General features: G+C 48.9%; 1 protein-coding gene across 2 annotated transcripts; it reads right to left on the reverse strand.

The window, feature by feature from the left end:
- Nucleotides 1-2,680: 2,680 nt before the first annotated feature.
- IFI6 (interferon alpha inducible protein 6) lies at nucleotides 2,681-6,382 on the reverse strand. Of its 2 annotated transcripts, XM_006173698.3 has the most exons (5): nucleotides 6,229-6,381; nucleotides 4,720-4,819; nucleotides 4,271-4,345; nucleotides 4,041-4,190; nucleotides 2,681-2,926 (listed from the first exon to the last, which is right to left on the reverse strand). In XM_006173698.3, the coding sequence occupies exons 2-5, from the start codon at nucleotides 4,787-4,789 to the stop codon at nucleotides 2,823-2,825; spliced, it is 399 nt and encodes a 132-aa protein (XP_006173760.1). In that variant the 5' UTR covers nucleotides 4,790-4,819; nucleotides 6,229-6,381; the 3' UTR covers nucleotides 2,681-2,822. The 2 variants fall into 2 exon arrangements, with proteins under 2 accessions (XP_006173760.1, XP_032351521.1); XM_032495630.1 differs by lacking the exon at nucleotides 4,271-4,345 and having other exon boundaries at nucleotides 6,229-6,382.
- Nucleotides 6,383-11,519: the final 5,137 nt, after the last annotated feature.

Consider the following 11,519-nt stretch of genomic DNA (forward strand, 5'->3'; position numbering starts at 1 on the left):
GGAAGCACCAGAGACTCTGATGTCCAACACCCTTCTGGTTTTAAAAACGAGGAAGCTGGGACTCAGAGAGGGCAAATAACCTGCCTGAGCACCCCACCCTGGAGCTGGGCCAGGACTCAGCTTTGTGTCTCTCTGAAGGCCATTGCCAAGGAGAAGTCCAAAGGTGATTAGCATCTCCTGACTTGCTGCACTAGCGAATTCTGGTCTGTGTTCATCATTCTGTCTCATACTTTGTAGACAAGATGATTGTGGTCTGTGAAAATTGACAAAGCCCAGGAAGGGTGAAAGGAGATGGGAGCGAGGAGGTGGTGACCAGGGAGGAAGAAGGGAAGTCATGGATACTTTGGGGGGGGGGGGCTCCTAGTTTGTGCACTGAGAGCTCCAGGTAGGTAGGAGCTGGGTCTTTCCCACTGCAGTGTCCTTAACACCTGGCACAGTGCCTGACACAGAATGAGTGCCCAGTAAATGCCTGCAGAGTGAAAGTGAGTAGTTACCCTGCCCAGGCCCAAAGGGGTCCTGTGGTAGGCAGAGGATCTCCTTAAAGATGAGTCATTGTCAGGGCCATTCAGCCTGAGAACTGCTGAGGCCTCAGATCTAAAATCTGGGGGCAGAGCTGTCCATTCCTCTCTGGCCTTGATGCTGTTCTAGGCAATATGATGTCTAGGGAATAAAAGGGGGGTGTATGCCCCTGGGGACAGGGTGCCCATCCGTAGGAGGAAGGAAGAACAGGGGCTGTGAGCTCCAGAAAGTAAAGCTTGACTCCAAAGTTAGATTACCTCATTCCTGGTTGTTATTTGGCTATTTCCTCTTTGCTTTATGCAAGCCCTTAGTCATAATAATAATGGATATTTACTGAGTGTTTACCACATGCTAGGCATCATGCTAGACTCCTTCTGTTCTCTGTTTCGTCTAATCTCATAACAAAAATCCTGTGAGGTACATGCTGTTCTCATTCTCAGTCTCCAGAGGAGGAAATTGAGGCACTAAGAATTGAAGGCACTCATGTAAGGGCACACAGGTGGGAGATGGCAGGACATCTGTAGGACTTCAGAGGAACATTCCTAACCACGCTGCTCCACGGCCTTATCTGAAGCCTCATCTGTGCTGGGGGATACTGAATAAAAGGTTAGGGGCCTGTGTTAACTTGACCACAGTGTTAGAGGGGATTCAGGTCCCCCTCCTCCCAGGCCTTCATGATAGTGACAGTGGGTCCCTCAGGGAAAGAACAAGTGGTCCAGTCCCTCCTTCCCATGAAGGTTGAGGAAGGTGAAGGGACAGGTAGATGGGAGGAGACTGGCCTCAGTTCAATTCTACCCACATACACTGAGCCCCCACTGTGTGCCAGGGCTGTGCCAGGCACTGGGGAGGAGAGACAAATTAGACTCAGTGCCCTCCCTGAGAGGAGCCGAGGGACACCTGTTTCTGTCTCTGGGATATCAACTCTACAAATGGACGGTGGTGCCATTACCAGGCCTTGGAGAGTGTGATGCTTGAGACCCCACTTCCCTCCGTGGGCAGAAGTCCACTCCATCTATCCTTTTGGGGAGGCCCTAACCATGGCAGGACTCGGCTGCAGCCCATGGTGATTATCAGGTCAGGGGACTCAGCTCAGCTTCTCCTCTTGGACACAAGCTGTAGAGACAGTGTTTGGGGTACAGATGGTGCCTTCACCACCTGTGCCCCTTGTCCACAAACAGTGCTGCTCTGGAGCCTGGGGCAAGCTAGCTGAGGCAAACATTGCCATCTGCAGAGAGGGCATTGGACTTGTGGGCAGGAGCAAGCAGAATGGAGCCTCTCACCCATCTCCACACATGTTTGAAATCAAAGAAGTTCTAGATTAGAGGTGGGGCTGGGTGGAGGAGGCTTGAGGGCAGCTGGCTTGGCCCTTTAGTGACCAGATTTTGTGGTTCACACATGGCGGCTTCCCAGGAGTGCAGATCTCCCTGGGAGCCTGGTCTGTCCATTCAAAGACCAGAACCACAGCACAGTTCTCTCTCTGTCTCCACTAGTGCTAGAATCAGCCCGACCTTCACTGCCATTTGATTACTGGGGCTTCTTGGCCCTCTGCCCACCTCGGCCCAGGCACTCTGTTTCACTGGACAGGCCTCCCAAACCTCAAACCCTCCCAAGGGCTTGGCTTGGCCTCCCCTCCCACTCAGGAGGCGTGCAGGCTCCTGGTGCAAACTGCCCAGCCTGTCCCGAGAGTTCTCTGAGGGAAGGGAGGCCTTGCTGAGCGCCCAGCCTGCTGTTACACTCTCCCCCCGAGGCAGACATCTGGCCTTATGTTCTCCATGTGAGGGAGACCACTTTAGTGCTTCTTCAGGGGATGGAGGTCTGGCTTCTCCATCCCTGCCTATCAGAGAAGTAGCTAGAAGCTTCTCTCAGGGAGAAGAGAAAGAATCTGCATGAAATGGAGCCTGAGCATTCATGCTGTGACGGGGGAAGCTCTCCTGGGAAGGAGTCCCAGAGGAGGGGATGTCTGAGCTGGGTTACGAGGTTTGGAAGGACATTTTAGGCAGAGAGAACAAAGCATGCCAAGGCTCAGAGACGAAATCAGCTAGCCGTGCTCCGGGAGCCGTGATGGCCTTTAGAGGGAAAGAGGTGGGCGTGCGCATGAGGCGGACCAGAGCCATGTCTTGTTGGGCTTTGCATAGCGAGTGCGACTCACAGCAGGACACAGTGCTTTCAGAGAGGAGTTTATTCTGTGTTTTTTTTTTTTCAACTTAGGTCATTGCCAAGTGTGACAGCAGAAGCTCTGGACTACAGCTAGAAAAAGGAGGACAAGGAGGAAGGAGGAAAGAGGAGTTCTGGGGAGCTGCTGACTACTCCTTGTCCTTTGTCTCCTTCTGGTTTTCAAGTTGATTGTGGATGGTGTAGCCCAAAAAGGCCCCAATCTTGGCCATGAGGGCGCTGCCGCCGCTAGCCCCTGTAAAGCAAATACAACTGGGTCACTTGGGGCCCAGGCACCAGGCCCAGGAATCCCAATGTCTGGAAACATTTGGTCAAGTTCAACCTTTTCATTTCCAAATGGAGAAATAGGGGCCCTAGAGGGGACAGGACTTCTGCAAAGTGAACCCTGCCCCCACCTCCACCCCCCAACTTGGCATCTCAAGTCAGAGGTGATTTTCAGAGATGAAAAAGACAGAAATGAGATCATTCTCTTCAAGTCTGCAGTGAATGCACTGTTAGTAATGCTAACTGTCGCCTCTGTGGAGACCTCCCTGTGGGTGCTGGGGGTTTGTAAGTAAGATATTCCATCCTCGTCACAACCCTGTGACATGTGAGAGGATGGCCATCTTACAGCACAGGACTGTCCCTAGCCTTGTTCACACCCTTCACCTCCCACTGCTGGGGTGCAGCCTGGTCTGTGTCTTCCTCTCTGCCCCCTGGGAGAAGGGCTCTGTCCTTTTGCGCTGATTCTTTGGGCTTTTGTCATCCAGAACTGAGAGAAGATGGAGAATTCAGAAAACTAGAGGGGCAGTTTGTCAGGGACGTTTATTCTCTAGGATTTTGGATGCTTGAGGCGGGGCAGGGAGTGGGGTAGAGAGAGAAAGGGGAGTGAATGTATGTTTTTCAGAAGCACCATTCTGTGCTCTCTATCCCCTTCCCAGTGCTCAAGAAATGCAAGACCAGAGTTTGTATGAGACTGAATTGGGTGGCTTCACCACATTTCTTTGCCACTCTGGTTCTCTGAGATTGGGAAGATTCATAAAATGTTAAACTGAGGATGGTTATCCTGGTTAACACGTAGGGAAACTGAGACTTGTGACTTGGCCAAAGCATTAGTGAGGCACCCGACCTGAAATGGCTGAAACTCAAAAATCAGACTGACTGGGTTTGAGTCCTGGCTCTGGTGCTAACTAGCTGGGAGAACTTGAGTAAATTACTGAATCGCCGGTTCCTCGGTTTCCCCACTGAGTGGTGGGGATTATAAGGCTCCCCACCTCGTAGGGCTGAGTTAGCCTGTGAGAACGGCTCAGTGCAGTCACGAGGGCCCCTGGCCTTGGTGTCCCTGCCCCAGGGCCCAGCCCCGCACTCACCCAGGCTCTGCAGCGTGGCCACCAGCCCGCCGGCCGGCACTCCGCCCCCGTTCGCCACGGCCGACCAGCTCATCAGCGAGGCGGCTATCGAGTTGGCGGCGATGCCGGTGCCCGCGAAGCCCAGCGCGGGCAGCGCCATGGCCATGAGTCCTGGAGGAAGAGGAGGCCGTGAGGGACGCCGGCCGCAGGGCCCGCCCCACCTTTCCCGGCTCCCCGCCCTCCAAACCCACCTCCTCCGACGGCCATGTAGGTCAGTGTGCCCAATAACCCGGAGCTGCTGTCGTCCTTTGAGCGTCGTCTTTCGTCTGGCGGGAGAGTGGACACGCCCAGTGGGGAGCAGGGTCCCCTACTCTGTGACTGACGCTCAGGCCCACCCGCAGAGGTGGGGCCACCGTCCTCCCATTTCGGAGAGCCCCTATGAAGGGAACAGACTCTCCCCCAAGGCGCCGCGCCTGGCACTGAACTGGCATAAACACAATTCGGGGGAATAGAGGAACTGACAGAGCAGGGACTCGAATCTGGGACTGGCTACAGCGACCCTGCGCTGTCCGTTCTAATAGCGCCTCTCGTTCAGAGGCACGGCTGAGTCTCTAAACCAGAGATCCTGAAACTCTCCGCAGGGATTCTGAAACTCTCCGGTTCTTTATTCCACAGTCCTCAGGTGTCCCAGGATCCTTACCGGTCTCCTCGCCGCAGCAGGTGTAGAGTAGCAGGTAGCACAAGAAGAGCGATACCGCCTTCTGCCGCATGGTGGCGCCGCGAAGGCTTTGTCACCGGACCTGAGATGGGGAGAGGGAGGGGTGGTCCCCAGAGCCCTTTTGGAGCCGCGCCCGCTGTGTTGTTTTCCGTTTTGGTTGGAGAATGAGCCCATAAAAAGCAGCGAGGTGCTCTGGACTGAGCCCAGGACCCCTCTAAGGAGCCATAGCTTTCGGTTCCCTCACGGCACCCGAGCCGCTGATGTTCCTGCCTTAACAGGTGATTGTGAGAATTCAAGGAGGAAATCCTTTTCTGGTACAGTGCCTGGCACATGGTACGCACTCTACAGACGCCACCTAGTATCCTTACTGCGGTTTCTGTTATGGGCATTGTCTGGCTGTCTGACCTTAAGCAGGATCCCTAGGACTTCTCTGAGCCTCAGTTCCTTATCCCTAAAATGGGATTATTAACAGAGCCTATTTCAGAGGGTGGCTCTGAGTTTTGAAGCTATTCACCGCAATATCCCTAGTATTTAGAACAGTTCCGGTCACTTTCTAGAACTTTCTAAAAAATGGTTGGATAAACATAAAAAAGAATGGATAAACATTCTTACAATGCATTGAATGTTTACAGGCCTCCCATCAACTTCATTTTTCAGAAAGAAAGCAAAGAGAGGTAAAGGAGCTTGCCCAAGGTCACACAGCAAATTGTGCAGCCTAGACACGCACTCAGGACTGTCAGAATCAAAACCTGTGCTCTTCCCATTATACCACAAAATAGGAAAACATATACCCCCAACTCACCTCTAATGTGATCTTTGTCTGCTCAATGCATTTTTCTCTAGTTAGAAACATAAACCCAAATACATTCCTCTGTATTTAGCACTTACTCATCACAAGGTTGTACCCATAACAACCCCATGAAGTAGGTACCATTGTTCTCAACCACGTGTTCTAGAAGAGGAAACTGAAACTCAGAAGAGTAGGTAATATTCCCAACTTCTCAGTCAGGGAGTAGCAGAGTTGGGATTTAAAGCCACAGATGGCTGATGCCCAAACCCCACTTTGAACACCCTCCAGATCATTTCATCTATCCTCAGAGATGAACTCACTGTCACATTAGATCCTACAATAAAGGGGTTTCAGAAATCGTCCAGCCCTTTGGTCAGGTAAAGTAACCTGCTTCCCATTTTACAGATGAGAAACTAAAGCCCAGGGAAGTGAAGCAACAGGATTAAGGCCACAGACTGCTGATATGGCACCTATAAGCTAAGTCCCATGACTCTTGAGGTTTTGTACCCCCAACCCCTAAAAGCACACTAACACATCCCCTCAGACCAGTCTTAGTCCAGGGCACTAAAAGAGACTCAGGGATGTCGCCTCCCTGAGGAACGGGCATCCCGGCTCTCACTGCATGAGGCTCACAGGCAGGCAGCCTGGCAGCAGTCTGCAGCTTCACACCCCCACCTCATAGCCATAGCTTCCTTGCTTACCTTGGAGGAGAGCAGAGACGGAATCTTGCTGTCTGGGTCTGGCTGATGGATGGGAGCAGCAGTGAGCTAACAGCTTTCAGGCTGGGTTTCTATAATCCTTTCCTTTGCCCAAATTTATGCCCCCTGAAGTGGCCAATCCCTGTAAGAGTTTCCATTTCTTAAGCTCTGCAGGATCTTTTCTCCTCCCCTTCAGCTCTGCTCGGTGAAGGCATCTCTGCTGAGCCACCTTATGGCTGAAAAGTGTAATTCAAGTCAGGAGTTTTCTGAATGGCTAACAGTATTCAAAGCAGGACACACTAGACTGGGATCCACGGTTTTGCTGGGCTTAGGGAAGCCTAGCCACCAGCTCCTCTTGGGGCACAATTTAATTCAATTCATAATAGTGCCCACCATTTCTTGAGCAGTTGCCACATAAGAGGGTCTGGAAAGAGATCCAACCCCATGACAGCCTTGTGAAGTACCATATACTGTTTATAATCCTATTTGGTAGAGGAGAAGTATAAAGGTTGTGGAAATGAAATCACTCCATTTCATTGTTCTCTCAGGTTGGCTGCTTCTGGGGTGATGGGCATATGGTAAGACCAGTGAAGCCCATGTTCACGAGGCCACTGTCACATATTCTTTGCCATAAAATGGGTCTTGAGCATTCTTTAAGCCTTTGAATGGTGATGCTTGCAGAACTAGAAATGCAACCTGTATTTAGAGTACATAACAATTCCAGTAAGGCTGAATCATTGCCTTCTCCAAAGTGGAAGAGGGTTGATATAACTGACCTGCCACCAAGTGGTTGTTTGCTCTCCCTGACCACTGTTGCTACGCTGATGCCTGCTGCTGGCTGGTTGGCTGTTTGTTGGCTGTTGTTAGATCAGCCTTGGTGAAAAGGTGCCCAAGTTGATGGGTGCATTCATAGCTTCCATCCTTGTCAGCATGGGCACCCTTTTATGGATCTTTTGCAAAGCAACAGGCGGCTAAGTTTAGAGGCTGGCTGACACCCACAGGATGAGCCTTCTGACCATCTATCTGGCTGGAGAGACTTGTCCATCCATATGCCCCTTACCCCCAGACCTGCATATCTCTGAAATTCAGTCTTGCTCTTTCCATGCCCTTGACCAACTAGCCAAGCCATTTGTCACTCAGTAGGAATTAGTGTATGTCTGTCCTTCAGTCCCTCTCTTCCTCCATACAAAGGGCATGACAAAGTATAGGCTCAGAGTTTTGTCCCCAGGGAGGATTTACCAATGTCCTTCAGGGCTATCTCCACCTGGGGTTGTAATAGAGTGGTCCATTTCCAGCTGGTGTCATACTGATCTATCTGTAAAATGAATTCAACTCCTTTCCTCCTTTATCACTTGGTTATAGGGAACCCTCCATGAGGCCATTGGTGTGAGTTAAAGGAGAGGTGTCAGATCAACTGAGTTAGGGGACATGGGCATCTGGGCTGCCTGTCCATTTGATTTACACATGCCTCTGGACCCCTAAGCCCAACCCTGAATGAACCACTTCCATCATATTGGTTGCTGTGCCCATCTGATCACGTCTAGCTTTAGACATATAGCTACCTGACATCTGGTGGTCATATACTCAGTCACTACTACATAGTGACATCTCAGAACCTTTCTGTTCAAATGGATGATAGTAATTATGGCCTAACTCCAGAATCCTAGGAGTTCTCATTGCAACTCTCCTATTTGAGCTTTCAGAGACTCCCTGCAGAAACTTTACCCACCACAGGTTCCTCCAGCAACATTATATCTGCAGGATCATATAATCCAGAGTGGCAGCATTGCCTGTTTTATGGTCTGAACCTGCAGTACAGCTTTCTCTGGGTTTGGGCACCACTCAGAATTGGCAGCCTTCCAGGTCACCTAATAAAGGGTTGGAGAAATCATTCTAAGCGTGTGTATTCTGCCTCTAGAATCCAACGGGGCCCACCGAACACTGTGCCTTTTTCTAAAAGATGTGTGAGGTGAGATTACTTGTCCTGGCATGCCTCAAAGCACTGAACTCCTAAAAGTGTTCCCCATGTGGCAGAATCATGAATCTTCATGCAATTTCTCTCCCACTCTCTGGCAAACATGGCGCTTAATATTTCCTGTTCCTGTCCAATGAGCATGATGTCATTAATATAGTGGACCAATCTGATGTTCTGTGTCATATCAAGGTGATCAAGGTCCCTGATGACTGTATATAACAGAGAGCTGGAAAGTTAACAAAGCCCTGACAGGAGAGAGTGAAGGTTCTCTCATTGTGACATTGTGATATAAAGGCAAACTAACTGCCTTTGATCATCTCTTCTCTTGGGTATTGAAAAGAAAGCATTTGCTAAATCAATAACCATGCACAAGTGTTGGAGGTTTTGCTGATATGCTCCAGTAAAAATACCAGATCCAGGAGAGCAGCTCTGATTGGGGCTATCACAAGGTTAAGTTCACAGTAGTCCAGCTATCATCCGCCATGACCCATCTGTTTTTCTGGAGGCCAGACCGGTGAATTGAATGGGGATACGATGGGGGAATACAAGCTCAGCCAAAGTATTAGATCAGAAATAATACTGCACACATCAGCTGTAGGGCAGCATGATGGTTAATTTTATGTGTTGACTTGATTAGACACAGTACCCAGATATTTGGTTAAACACTACTCCAGATGTTGTGTGAAGGTAGTATTTACATAAGATTTACATTTAAATCAGTAGACTTTGAGTAAAGCAGATTACCCTCCCTAATGCAAGTGGGCCTCAATCAATCAGTTAAAAGCCTTCAGAGAAAAAAGATTGACTCCCCCTTGGAAGAGAGAATTCTGCCTGCAGTCTGCCTTTGGACTCAAGCTGTAACATCAGTTCTTCCCCAGATCTCTGGGTGGCCAGCCTACCATGCAGATTGTGGACTTGCCAGCCTCCACACTTGCATGAGCTAATTCCTTAAAATAAATTACTCCTTTTCTATAAATGTACACCTCCTATTGGTTCTGTTCTTTGGAGAACCCTGACTAATACAGGGAGTTTTAGGAGCTTCTGCTTGGCTCTTCCTATTCTAATAGGCTTTACTCTACAGATTATGAAATCAACGAAAGGATTCTGTCAACTTCTATGCAACCCACTGGACTTTGGCTAAACTCCATCTTTATCACCTGGCCTCCTTTAGTCCCTGCTCTAGCCAGAGAGCTATGATGGTGTTTTGTGTATCCTAGTTTCTGTGTCAGCTCAGACGCCATCTCTTTAACTATCTGTCAAAATTCTGAATATTCTTTTTCCAATGCACAGTTATCCTGGTAAATGATAACTGCCCCTTTAGGGGAGGGTTGGTGGAATATTTACTATATAAAATTATGGTATCACTGCAGAGTTGTTCCTTAAGGGGGCATGACCCCTCCTGTAGCCAAGAGGTTCTGGTTCTGTGAACTTAGATCTAGAATCAAGATGAGGGACTGTGGTTTTCCTTTGTGGCGGCTGATGTCAGTCTTCTGCTTACCAGCTCTTGATTTTTTTTTAAATATAAATACGGAGGAACACCCAGTCAGCTGTCCATCCATCCGATCCTCATAATCAACTTGCCATAGAACCCTGCAGATCAAGGCACCCTCACTGTCACTCTGGCCTTGATGCCCATGACAGTAATTATATTCACCTGGTGTTGGATGCCACCTCTGCCATTCTGGAATTCCAACGTTACTATTGACATTAGAGATACCAATTGCATGGCAGCATCTCTTACTCTTAATCCCAGAGTATCAACTGAGCTACTCAGAGATGTTGGTGTCCCCTTTACCGATGAACTCCTCATTGATTTAGTGCAGAGAGTGACCTGTGGGCCCTCCTAGAGAACATAGTCAGAAGCTGAACTTTTAGATCGTACATTCCCACCTCCCTGAACTTTCTGACCTCTTCTTAGTCTACCATGGAAGTTCTAGCATCTCGACCTCATGTATTGTAGACCATCATTCTGCCTTAAGGAACCATCATTGCAAACTATTAAGACCGTATTTCAATTATCTATTGCTAACCAACAAGCCACTCAAAACCTAAAGGCTCGAAACAATAGCAATTTATTCTTTCTCACAATTCTGCAGCCTGGGTTTGGCTCAGCTGGGTGTTCATATGCTCCATGTAGTGTTTGCAGTGTTGCAGGAGGTGAAACATCCAAGATGTCCTTTTCACTTATGTAAGTGGCACCTCGGCTGGGATGGATGGGACACCTGGGGCTGGTCAGGCATCTCTCTTTCTCAGTATTGTGTCTCCACATGGTTAGCTTGTACTTCCTCACAGTGCGAGGGTCTCCGCTGATTTCTTACATGGTGGCTGGCATGCAAGAGGGGGGAAATAGAAACTGCCAGTATTGTCAAAGGCCAGGTCTGGGACTGGGACAGTGACACTCCTACCATATTCCGTTGATTATGGCAAGTCATAAGGCTGGACCAAATTTAAGGAGAGGGGGAAAATAGATTCCATCTTCTGTTATGAAGAGTGGCATGTACATAGAGGGAGGGAAGGAATTGATGGTGACCATCTTTGGAAACTACCAGAAACCAGCTCAAGCATCCTTGCAAGAATATTGAAGCCTGAGTTATTCAAGAGAGGTCCAGGATGAGCCAGTCTTATATTCTGCCATGCCTGCCTCCTCACTGCCATGTCTGAAACCCCCAAGATCACTCCCACATGTATTGGCCAAGCCTTTCAATTCCTTTGATGTGTAGCTTATTTTTCCCCGGTCAGGAGTTAAATTTCCCCACTCAGGATTTGCTAGGAACTGATCCCAGTTATTTGAGGATGTGACATGAGTGACGTTTGTATTGGGAAGAACAAATGCCATCTCACATCTGCTTGGTGTGAGATCTTTGTGTAGGCTCAAGGAAAGGAGAAACTGTTCATTGGCAAGAGGGCAGGGGTTGCTTCTGCCACCCAGGAGAGCTTATGAGATAAAGATTCTTAGGTTTGTCTATTCTAATGTCCTTATCCCAGGTCTTATGATCCTACTCTTTCCCCATCAGGGCCTTGACTCTGATGTAGATCTACTGACACTGTACATTTAGAGATCTTTGTAACTCTGCTACTTACAATGTGATTGGATGTGATTTTTCCACATAGCTGTCCCTTCACCACAATTGAAAGCTTTACTAATGGTGATGCCAACTGAAGGGCAAAGTTATTATCAATCCATTTACTACCAACAATGATCCCTGTTGCTTTCACATGGTTGAGAAATCCAACTACAAAATTACACCCTGAAAGTCTGTTTTTTAGGACCTCTTCTGGTACTAAATATCAGTCTATGTTCCCTAGAAAATAGAGCCTG

This window comes from Camelus ferus, chromosome 13 (assembly GCF_009834535.1).
Source record: "Camelus ferus isolate YT-003-E chromosome 13, BCGSAC_Cfer_1.0, whole genome shotgun sequence".
In the NCBI taxonomy this organism is placed as follows: Eukaryota; Metazoa; Chordata; class Mammalia; order Artiodactyla; family Camelidae; genus Camelus; species Camelus ferus.

Coding starts and splice junctions, on each gene's coding strand:
- IFI6 (XM_006173698.3), bottom strand. CDS start 4,789: ATGCGGCAGAAGGCGGTATCGCTCTTCTTGTGCTACCTGCTACTCTAC. Junction 4,191..4,270: donor CTACATGGCCGTCGGAGGAG/GTGGGTTTGGAG, acceptor CTCTTCCTCCAG/GACTCATGGCCATGGCGCTG. Junction 2,927..4,040: donor GGCCACGCTGCAGAGCCTGG/GTGAGTGCGGGG, acceptor TTTGCTTTACAG/GGGCTAGCGGCGGCAGCGCC.